The 12,204-nt window shown below is 40.9% G+C and overlaps 1 protein-coding gene across 1 annotated transcript in view; it reads left to right on the top strand.

Moving 5' to 3' along the window:
- The window catches only part of LOC115464369 (vomeronasal type-2 receptor 26-like), a 95,683-nt gene that overhangs the window by 24,152 nt on the left and 59,327 nt on the right, over nt 1-12,204 (top strand). Inside the window, exons 4-5 of the mRNA XM_030194755.1 lie at nt 984-1,211; nt 10,103-10,149. Coding sequence (XP_030050615.1) covers nt 984-1,211; nt 10,103-10,149 — 275 coding nt within the window. The remainder of the gene's footprint in view (nt 1-983; nt 1,212-10,102; nt 10,150-12,204) is intronic.

The raw sequence follows: 12,204 nt of genomic DNA, 5'->3' as shown, positions 1-12,204 counted from the left end.
CTAGATTTTATCCCTCTCTTTCTTTCCCTTTCTTTCTGTTTTTCTTTTTCTTTCATTCTCTCCATTTTTTCAGACTATGAAATCTATTCATACTTTAAATGTATAATTCTTCCAGAGCCCACTCTCTCATAATAACAATCATACGGTTACCTGGTATTGATAGGTCAGTGATTCATACCTGCCTGTACTATTTTTCAAACACTGTTCAGTCTCGTATATTATGTGCTAAGGGATTTTAGGATACAAATGGACAAGTTCCTAGCACATATAAAACATGAATTAACAGTGGGTTTAAGATAAGAAAAAGCAGGTATGAATCGCTGAGTGACAGAAGAGCTGAAGAGAAATGTCTGTAGAGGAAAAAGGCAACAGTAATGCCAGTAGTAATCAACACCTTTGGTGCAACCCCCAATAATCTGGACCAGTATCTAAACACATTAGGCTAGGGGTGGGCAACCATATTCCTCGAGGACCACAACCCAGTCGGGTTTTCAAGATTTCCAAACTTTTTTAAACCCAGATATCTAACCACTGTGACCACATTCTCTAGCAATGAGTACCAGAGCTTAACTATTTGCCAAGTGAAAAAATATTTCCTCCTGTTTTTAAAAGTATTTCCATGTAACTTCATTGAGTGTCCAATAGTCTTTGTACTTTTTGAAAGAGTAAAAAAATCAATTCACTTCTACTAGTTCAACACCATGCAATCATATCTTCCCTCAGCTGTCTCTTTTCCATACTGAAGTTCTAACTTTTGTAGCCTTTCCTCATATGAGAGGGTTCCATCCCCTTTATCATTTTTGTTGCTCTTTTTTGAACCAATACCTAGAGATCTACATCCAATCTCTAAAATCTGGTAGACAGTGTATATAATTATATAATAATAATAATATTAATAATAATAAAAACAACAAAGTTCAGCAGAAGTATGTTGAGGCTGGAAGTTAACTTGACAAGTTCTCTAATGAAATTCTAATTTTTAGCTTCATAATTATCTGAAGAACGTCCATTTTAAGAACAATCTGGATGAAGAGATCTTTTTTAATGAGAATAGGGAACTGAACACTGACTACAATATTATAAATGTGGCCTATCTACCCAATGGAGAGCAGTATCGTGAAATTGTTGGAAGTTATAAACCTTATGCTTCCCAAGGGCAGGATTTCATCATCAATGAGAAGGCAATTGTATGGGACAGTAAATCCAACCAGGTCAGATTTAAGAAATATTAGAGAATGAAGGAAGACACTGGACTATGTTGCATCATACATGTTGTTAACTGAATTATCACAATTTTACCTGGTGCAAAAATAATAGAGCATTAGACCTTGCAATTAGTTATTAAATTGATAAAGAACAATTCTGGATGAGTATATTAGAAAAGTTCAAAAAGAGACTAGATTAGAGAGGAGAAGATCAGTTTTCAACTGATTTATTTGTCTAAGTAAAGATTTAGCTAGATAGACAAAAGTCTATGAAAATTGCATCAGATATGGCGGTCTTGTTGCAGGGGCATAGCCAGACTTCGGCGTGAGGGGGGTCCAGAGCCTGAGGTGAGGGGGCACATTTTAGCCCCCCCCCAGCGCCGCCGAACCCCCCCCCGCCATTGTCGAGCCACCCCTGTTGCCGCCGCCAACTTTGACGACCCCTGCCGATGACCCTCTCGACCCCCCTCCCCTGCCGTCACCGTGGGCTACCTTTGCAGGCGGGGGACCCCAATCCCCGCCAGCCGAGGTCCTCTTCTTCTCGCGAAGGCTTCATTCTGTTTCTGACGTCCTGCACGTTGTATGTGCAGGACATCAGACTCACAGAAATAGAACGAAGCCTTGCAAGATGGCTTCGTTCTGTTTCTGTGAGTCTGATGTCCTGCATGTTGTACGTGCAGGATGTCAGAAACAGAACGAAGCTTTTGCGGGAAGAATACCATGGCTGGCGGGGATTGGGGTCCCCCACCAGCAAAGGTAGCCCAAGGTGACAGCAGCGGCGGGGGAGGGTTGGCCATGGGAGGGGGGTCGAGAGGGTCATCGGCAGGGGGGGTCCAGGGCCAAATCTACGGGGGCCAGGCCCGTGGCCCCACATAGCTACGCCACTGCTTTGCTGGATCTAAGGGGTAAGGTTCTGAATTTTTAAAGTGGTATAGAAGGAGGGTCTGGACTAGAGGGGGTAGATTCACAAAACACTGGCGTGGCTTTAATTCATTTTTAATATCCAAGCAATGTATTTATTTATTTATTGCACTTGTATCCCACATTTTCCCACCTATTTGCAGGCTCAATGTGGCTTACCAAGACCTGTTATAGCAACGCCATTCCAGGGTAAAAGATACAATTGGTGTTACAAAAAGATTAGGCTAACATAAAAGACTAAGCAACAGTTATAGAAAGAAGACTAAGCAACAGTTATAGAAAGAAGACTTCCGAATGAGGGTGTAGTATTATAATTAATCTAAGGATTCTCATGGTAGGCCTTGTTGAAGAGAGAGGTTTTCAGAGATTTTCGAAAGTTAGTTATTTCGTTAATTATTTTCAACTTAGTTGGTAGTGCATTCCACAGCTGTGTGCTCATGTATGAAAAGCTGGACGCATGTGTTAGCTTGTACTTTAATCCTTTACAGCTGGGGAAGTGCAGATTCAGAAATGTGCGGGCAGATCTTTTTGCATTTCTGGGAGGTAGGTCCACGAGGTCTAGCATGTAGGCTGGGGCGTCTCCGTAAATGATTTTATGCACCATTGTGCAGATCTCCTGATACGTTCTTTAAGTGGGAGCCAGTGTAGTTTCTCCCTTAGGGGTTTTGCACTTTCATATTTTGTTTTTCCAAATATGAGTCTGGCTGCAGTATTCTGGGCTGTCTGAGGTTTCTTGACAATCTGTTCTTTCCAGCCAGCGTAGAGTGCATTACAATAGTCTAGGTAACATATTAGTACCATTGACTGTACCAGGTTGCGAAAAATGGATCTTGGGAAGAAAGGTTTTACTCTTTTGAGTTTCCACATGGAGTAGAACATCTTCTTAGTTATATTCTTCACGTGGTTTTCGAGTGTGAGATTTCGATCAATGGTAACTTCAAGAATTTTCAGAGTGTTTGAGACGGGGAGGGAATAGTTTGGTGTGGTTATGGTGGTGAAATTGCAATGGGTTTCACTACAGGTATTAACATTTTAAAATATGCTAATGCAGTCATTTGGTATTCCCTGGCCAAGGGAAACTTTTCACCAGGTCTCGGACAGCATAGAAGAGTTGGTTGAGAAGATCATTGTCTAACAGCACCCCTTCTTTCTGTACAACCTGACTACCATTCTCTGGACTGCTTCATGTACCAGTCGAAAACCCTATCTAAACAATCCCCCTCCCCAGCTTAACAATGACTCCAACCTGACCTAACCCTCCTTCCACTAACATTAAAAAATTGCCCTGGTGGTCTAATGGCCCCATCCCTCCCATCCTCCACCTCCTCACACACAAATTCCCTGGTAGTCTAGTAGTCCGTGAGAGAGTAGCCCATTGTGCTGTGGCAGCTGCAGTGGCTAGTTGACCTCTTAGAAAGATTGCACATTTTTTTCCAATAGCATGGACATGAATGAAACATGGTACATGTGTCAACCATTGCACATGTAAAACATTTTCAGGCATGTACATTCTTTCTGAAATACTATGCCATCTTTGCATTTTGTGCCCATTCTTTGGAAAGAAGGTACACTATTTAAAAAAAACACACACACAAACAACATGTTTTGAGCTGTCCATCCCTACAGACAGTAGAAGGGGAGGTGGAGGAGGAGAATATCATTTAAATAGACAGTTGCTGTTGGCCTCTGCCTAATTCTTCTCACTGTTATAAGTACTGAAATTTCAAGTAAACTTGCCAGTTCAGAACTAACTTGGGACTGTTCTGAATTATTGAAAGGAAGAAGGGTGCAGCATGAGTGAATGTGAACAGCTTAGTAAGGAGGGGCTTCAATTTTAAATGTAACTGTCACAAAACTAGCCACCCACCTGGGGGTTACAACACTGCCACTTACATAAGAACATAAGTGTAGCCATTCTGGATCAGACCAATGGTCCGTCTAGCCCAGTATTCTGTTTTCCAAAGAGTGGCCAAGCCAGGTCACAAGTACCTGGCAGAAACCCAATTCGTGGCAACACTCCATACTACAAATCCCAGGGCAAGCAGTTGCTTTCCCATGTCTGTCTCAATAGAAGACTATGCACTTTTTCTCCGGGAATTTGTCCAAACCTTTTTCAAGCCCAGGTAAGCTAACTACTGTCACCACCTCCTCTGGCAAAGAGTTCCAGAGCTTAACTATTCGTTGAGTGAAAAAATATTTCCTCCTATTTGTTTTAAAAGTATTTCCATGTAACTTCCTTGAGTGTCTCCTAGTCTTTGTATTTTTGGAACAAGTAAAAAAATGAATTTACTTCTCGTTTTACACCACTCAGGATTTTATAGACCTCAATCAAATCTCCCCCCAAGCTGTAGAGCCCTAACCTAACTTGAGAGGAGTTCCATCCCCTTTATCATTTTAGTCACTCTTCTTTGAACCTTTTCTAATTTTGCTATATCTTTTTTGAGATACAGCAAACAGAACTGAACGCAACACTCAAGGTGCGAACGCACCATGGAGGAATACAAAGGTATTATAGTATTTTTGGTCTTATTCATCATCCCTTTCCTAATAATTCCTAGCATCCTGTTTGCTTTTTTGGCCTTCGCTGCACACCGAGCAGAAGATTTCAGCGTATTATCTACAATGACACTCAATTCTTTTTCTTAAGCGCTGACCCCCAAGGTGGAACCTAGCATCAGGTAACTGTAATTCGGATTATTCTTTCCAATGTGCATCACCTTGCATTTGTCCACATTAAATTTCATCTGCCATTTGGACGCCCAGTCTTCCAGTTTCCTAAGGTCTTCCTGCAATATTTCACAGTCCGCACATGTTTTAACAACCTTGAATAGTTTTGTATCATCTGTAAATTTGATCACCTCATTTGTCGCTCCAATTTCCATATCATTTATAAATATGTTAAATAGTACCGGTCCCAGTACAGATCCCTGCTGCACTCCACTCTCCTCCATTGAAATAAATGACCATTTAACCCTATCCTCTGTTTTCTGTCCAACAACCAATTGCTAATCCACACCAGAATCTTACCTCCTACCCCATGAATCTTTAATTTTCTCAGGAGTCTCTCATGAGGAACTTTATCAATAGCTTTATGAAAATCTAGATACACTACATCAACTGGCTCACCTTAATCCACATGTTTATTCATGCCGTCAAAGAAGTGAAGCAAATTGGTGAGGCAAGACTTCCCTTGGCTGAATTCATGCTGACTCTGTCCCATTAAACCATGTTTGTCTACGTGTTCTATAGTTTTATTCTTTATAAAGGTTTTCACTGTATTGCCCGGCACCAACGTCAGGCTTACCGGTCTATAATTTCCCAGATCACCCCTAGAACCCTTTTAAAAAATTGGTGCTACATTGGCCACCCTCCAATATTCAGGTACTATGGATGATTTTAACGAGAGGTTACATATTACTAACAGCAAATCAGCAATTTCATGCTTGAGTTCTTTGATTACCCTTGGATGTATGACATCCGGTCCAGATGATTTACTACTCTTTAATTTGTCAATTTGGCTCAGTACATCTTCAAGGTTCACTGAGATTTCTTTCAATTCCTCCTCATCATCACCCTTGAGAACCATTTCTGGTAAAGACAGATCTCTTACATCTTCTTCCATAAAGACAGAAGCAAAGAATTCATTCAGTTTCTCTGCTATGGCCTTGTCTTCCCTGAGCACCCCTTTTGTTCCTTTGTTATCTAACGGTCACACAGATTCCCTCATAGACTTTCTCCTTCTGATGTACCTGAAAAAGTTGTTACTGTGAGTTTTAGCATCTGTGGCAAGTTTCTCTTCATATTCTCTTTTAGCCTTCTTTATTAATGCTTTCCTTTTGACTTGCCAGTGCTTATGTTGCTTCTTATTTTCTTCATTTGGGTCCTTTTTCCATTCTTTCAAAGACAATATTTTGGCTGTAATGGCCTCTTTTACTTCAGCTTTTAACCATGCAGGCTGACGTTTTCTCTTCTTTCCACCTTTGCAAATACGTGGAATGCATCTGGACTGGGCTTCCAAGATAGTATTTTTGAATAATGTCCATGCCTGATGTGGAGGGGCATAATCGAACGGCGCCGGCCAAATAGATGGCCGGCCATCTATAAGGCCGGCGCCGTAAAGTGATGGCAGAACCGTATTATCGAAAAAGATAGCCGGCTATATTTTGTTTCGATAATATGGTTGTAGCCGGCCAAATGACAGAATTTGGTCCAGCTTTAGAGATGGCCGGCATCGGTTTCCAGCGATAATGGAAACTAATGTCTGCGATCTCAAACCCGGCCAAATGCAAGGCATTTGGTCGTGGGAGGAGCCAGCATTTGTAGTGCACTGGCCCCCCCTGACATGCCAGGACACCAACCGGGCACCCTAGGGGACACTGCAGTGGACTTCAAAAATTGCTCCCAGGTGCATACCTCCCTTACATTGTGTGCTGAGCCCCCAAATCCCCCCCAAAACCCACTCCCCACAACTCTACACAACTATCATAGCCCTTAGGATTGAAGGGGAGCACCTACATATGGGTACAGTGGGTTGTGGAGGGCTCAACATTTACCACCTCAAGTGTAACAGGTAGGGGGGATGGGCCTGGGTCCACATACCTGAAGTGCACTGCACGCACTAAATACTGCTCCAGGGGCCTGCATACTGCTCTCAGGGAGCTAGGTATGACATTTGAAGCTGGCATAGAGACTGGCAAAAAATTGTTTTAAATTTCTTTGGGTGGGAAGGGGGTTGGTGACCACTGGGGGAGTAAGGGAAGAAGATCCCCGATTCCCTCCGGTGGTCATCTGGTCAATTGGGGCACTTTTTTGAGACTTGGTCCAAAAAATAAATGAACCAAGTGCAGCCGGCGAAATGCTCATCCGAGCCGGCCATCTTTTTTCCATTATTGGGCAAAGCCGGCCATCTCGTAACCATGCCCCCGTCCCGCCTTCTGTACCCTGCCTTGAAGTTTGGCCGGCTCCACGATGGAAAGCAGTTGGCGCAGGCCAAAATTGGCTTTCGATTATACCAATTTGGCCGGATTCAGGAGATCGACGGCCATCTCCCGATTTGTGTTGGAAGATGGCTGGCGATCTCCTTCGAAAATAAGCAGGTTAGTGTCCTAACCTTTGCAGTCAATCCTTTTAGTTTATTTTTAACCATTTTCCTAATTTTATTATAGTCACCCTTTCGAAAATTAAATGCAGCTACAGTAGATTTCTTTTGCGGGTTTATCCCAGATAGTACTCAAACTTGATCATGTTATGATCACTGTTTTACAGGGAACCCAACACCGCCACCTCTCACACTATGCCCTGCACGCCACCAAGGACCAGATGCAAAATGACTCCCCCTCTCATCGGTTCCTGGACCAGCTGCTCCAAAAAGTAGTAATTTATTACATCTAGAAATTTTATATCCCTGGCACTCTCTGACATAACATTTATCTAGTGAATATCAGGGTAATTGAAATCACCCATTATTATAGCATTGCCCAATTTGCCAACTTTACTAATCTCTGTAAACAGTTCTTCATCCGTCTGTTCGTTCTTTCTCGTTCTGTACAGCCCTAGAAGAATACTCTTTCCCTTCACACATGGAATTTCTTTCCATAATGATTCCACGCTGCTATCTGCGTCGTGTGGAATGTTTGTTTTATTTGACTCAATTCCTCTTTAACATATAGTGCAACCCCGCTCCAATTTGATCCTCTCTATCATTATGATACAATTTGTACCCTGTTAACACAGTGTGCCATTGATTGTCCTCTTTCTACCAAGTCTCTGAGATGTCTATTATATACCTCCAGTGAAGGAAGAACTGAAGCCCAAACCTATGCCCTTACTGAATACATCTAGCTGCTGTGACCTAGCTGAGTGATGTCATCAAAGCGACAGCTGGTTATAGCCTTTAAATAGCGCCCCGGAAGAACAGTGTGAGTGCATTGAAAGCCTTCAGCGTTGGTGTCTCAGCTTACAGGACTCTGTTGAATGGTGTATTTGATATGGCGATTAACTTGAGTCCCTGAGGAAATTATTGAAACCCATGGTGTCGGGCGCAACCAGGGGAAGCCTTTGTGGACTGTAAACATTTGAGATGGAGAGAGACTTTGTACAGCGACTCCATAACAAAAGGAAAAAAACAAATAAGAAGTTCGCATGTATTTAAGATAAGTTATGTTTATTTATTTTTTGCCTATTTTGAGCACATTGAATTTTAGCACTCTTGTATGTTTGCAATAGCACTTACATTCACATTTAAGAGATAGCCCTATGAAGAGGTGCTATGCCACTGGGCAAAAATCAATGATATTGCCTTAAACAGTGGTGTCTCCTGAGGGTTCTCTTTATTAGTAAAGAAAAAAGAGAAGAAAAAAAGAGAAAAAAAAATAGAATATTAAGAAATAACATCCTCATATAGTGTATGTAGTACTATTAGTGCATACTATTGTTCATTGTCTTTGGTTTTGTAGTTTAATATTATATATACCTCAGCATTTAGTGCTATATATTCTAAGTCATCCATCTTTTATTTTTTTCGGCTTCTAGCATTTGTATTCAGGCACTCCAAATTGAGTTTTTTTCTTTGATCTGCAAGCTGCTTAGGAGTTGAAGGGGACAATGTGCATATTCTTTTCCTGCTTTCTCATTAAGCTCAAGTCCACCTGCAGCTGTCACTTATACTCTACACTAGCACCCTCCTTCCACCGACTGGGTCACAACCACATTTGGGCGAGTCTCCCACTCTCAAATTATCCCCAGTGATTTATAGGTTCCTGAAGCCTCATTCCTAGTGGTCCCACAGTTCCCAGAAAGCACTCACAGATCCAACACACTAACCAACAGGATTCTTTATCAGTACAGGCAAGCAGGGTGAACAAACAATTGTGTTTATTCTATAAAAAATATATTTCGAAAGTACTTGGAGAGATCAGGATATATAGCTGCTCACCAGTTATCAAATATAGCAGTTTTATAGGGCTTCAGCAAAGAGCCTTCTCTCTCTCTTCTCCTGAGTTGAGACTGGGGGAAAAAAACACTACAATCCAAATGAAAAAAAGCTTATGGGCCTCAGAGCCCAGTCAGGAAGTTTTAAAAGTATACTGCAGATTGCCTTTCCAAAAGGCTTAAAGAAAGAGATTAGCCGTGGATGTGCAGTAGCTTCCAAATATAAACATTTATTTATTTATTTATTGCATTTGTATCCCACATTTTCCCACCTCTTTGCAGGCTCAATGTGGCTTACAATAAATCATGGATAGTGGAAATGTGAGGAGAGTAGACATTTGGTGTTACAAAAGGAATTGGGTTGCATGGTAATTTAATATATAATAATAGGAAAAAAAAACAGAAGGCAATAATTTACATTCAGGGTATATGTGGGAAAGTCAGATGACTTGGTCTTTGTGATAGGTCTTGTTGAAGAGATGGGTCTTTAGCAGTTTCCGGAAGTTGGTCAATTTGTAGACCGCTTTCAGGTTACGTGGCAGTTCATTCCAGAGTTGTGCACTCATATAAGAAAAGGTTGATGCGTGCATTAGTTTGTACTTTAGACCTTTACAACTGGGGAAATGGAGATTGAGGAATGTGCGAGAAGATTTTTTAGCATTCCTGGATGGTAGGTCTATCAGGTCTGACATATAGGCTGGAGCATCGCTATGGATAATCTTATGTACTAGGGTGCATACTTTGAACATGATGCGTTCTTTGAGTGGGAGCCAATGTAGCTTCTCTTGTAGGGGTTTTGCACTCTCGCATTTTGTTTTTCCAAATATGAGTCTGGCTGCCGTGTTTTGGGCTGTTTGGAGTTTTTTTGAGTATTTGCTCTTTGCAGCCAGCCACAGTGAGTTGCAGTAATCTAGATGGCTGAGTACTAATGATTGTACCAGATTACGGAAGACTGTCCTCGGGAAGAATGGTCATACTCTTTTTAATTTCCACATTGATTGGAACATCTTTTTGGTTGTGTTTTTCGTGTGATTCTCAAACGTTAGGTGCCGGTCAATGACAACTCCGAGAATTTTCAAGGTTTCCGAGATGGGTAGGTTTAATTTTAAACATGCACCACCTACTGGACAAACTAGAGTATACACTTCAGAAAGCACCCAGTACATTTTACAGGCATTTTACATACTGTTCACTCACAGTAACCTGTAAAAGAAGAAAGATCAGTACACATGACATTGCCATTTCAAGCTAAATTTCAGATTCCAGATGCTTGAAAGCATGAATTGTTCCATAGGTGGACAGATATAGCAACCTGCATTTTAACTATCATTGGTGAAGGTTATGTCAAATTACCCAGATTTTTTCTTTCAATATTCAGACACCTCCTCATACCAAATGCAGTGAGAGTTGCCCTCTTGGGTTCATGAAATTAACCAGGAAAGGAGAGCCCATCTGCTGCTTTGACTGTATTCCGTGTACACAGGGAGAAATCTCAAACCAAAGTGGTGAGTGATATCATGTGGCATGTCAGTGACTGTGGATTATTTGCTATGGTGTTCATTTTCAAAAGAGAAAAACTTCTCAAAAGTGGCACAAAGAGGTAGATGGACCCTTTTCTCACCAAAATATCTAAATCATGATTTTCAAAACTCAGAATTGGAATGTTTCATTCTGCAGTTCATCTAAATTGCATGGGGGCATCTTGGAGATGTGCTTTAGGTGAGACTTGGGTTGGCTTTACATCTGGATGTTTTTCTGCTATAATAGAACAGAAAAAAAGATCCAGGGCAGAATAGAAATATGTTATTATCTAGACTTTTTCTAGTCATGAATAAGTCTGAAAAAATTGCCTTAAATGATAAACTGAACATTGTAGGGATGAAGGCATGACTCGCCCTAAATCCTCCAATAGTCACTGACCCCTCCCATCCCCCAAAGATGTGACAGTGACAGTAAATACATGGCTCTGCGACAGCTGTATGAGTTCTCCTGCAACACAGAAATTATATATATATATATATATATATATATATATATATATATATATATATATATATATATATATATATATATATATATATATATAATTAGGGACACATTGAACTGATCAATTAAAATTTTGAATCGCATGATTTGGATTTAGCTGGCATCTTTCTCAGTAGTAGCTGTAGGTGAGCTACATTCATGTACACTACGTATTTCCCTGTCCCCTGGCAGCTCTGAGTGGCAGCACTAATTGTGCAGCCCTACCAAAATAATATGTATTTTTTAGTACCTTTATTATCTGGTGATTTTATTTTATCATCTTCCTTTCCTTGCCCTCCTCTCCTCTCCATTCAATGGGCACCATGTCCTCCCTTCCCATGAACTAAGTCCAGATTTAATGTGTCAGTAATTAGAGCTTTTAAATGTATATTAGGGCTGTACGTCAATTAAAAGTTTCAATCGTACAATTGAGTGCAAATAGTTTTTTTATTTGCACAATTTATCTAATGATATGAATGGGCACCATCTCCCTTCCTTCCCTCTCCCTCCCTGGGCACCATCTCATCCTTTCCCTTCCCTTCCCTTCCACTCCATAGGCATCATCTCCTTCCACTCCCCTCCCCTCCAAGGGCACCAAATCATCCCTTCCCTTACACTTCTCTCACCTAAATGGGCGCCATCAAAGCCATAATCAAACCAGAAATTTAGATGCTTTGCTCATTTGATTATGCTTGTGTGTTAGACATTAGATTGAAATATGTTCAGAAAAACGTCTGGATTCGGATATGGATGTAAATGCCCCTCCACAGCTCCTGCTGTGTGAAACTCAGAAGTATTCAAAAATTATAGAAAAAAAGAAATTTGTATAGGCCATATTCGTCCATTTTTCTTGATGAGATCATTCTTATTTTGTAGTTTGAGGAAAATTACATTACATAATAATTCCCACAACACAGGACTTAACAAAGATCTGTTTTTTTAAAAATCCCATTATAAACCATGAAATTCTTATGCTATGTTACCCTCTTATCAACCATCCATCTCTCCTTGTCTCTCTCGATGGGAATGAAAATGAGTGTCTGCATCAGAGGATTAATAGCAGCCAAATGCTAACAAATCTGAAACCCTGTCAACAATAGCAAGAGGCAGTCACTGTCTTTTG

This window comes from Microcaecilia unicolor, chromosome 3 (genome assembly GCF_901765095.1).
Source record: "Microcaecilia unicolor chromosome 3, aMicUni1.1, whole genome shotgun sequence".
NCBI lineage: Eukaryota > Metazoa > Chordata > Amphibia > Gymnophiona > Siphonopidae > Microcaecilia > Microcaecilia unicolor.
The sequence above is the reverse complement of the archived record's forward strand: the minus strand, read 5'-3'. Positions and strand labels throughout refer to the sequence as shown.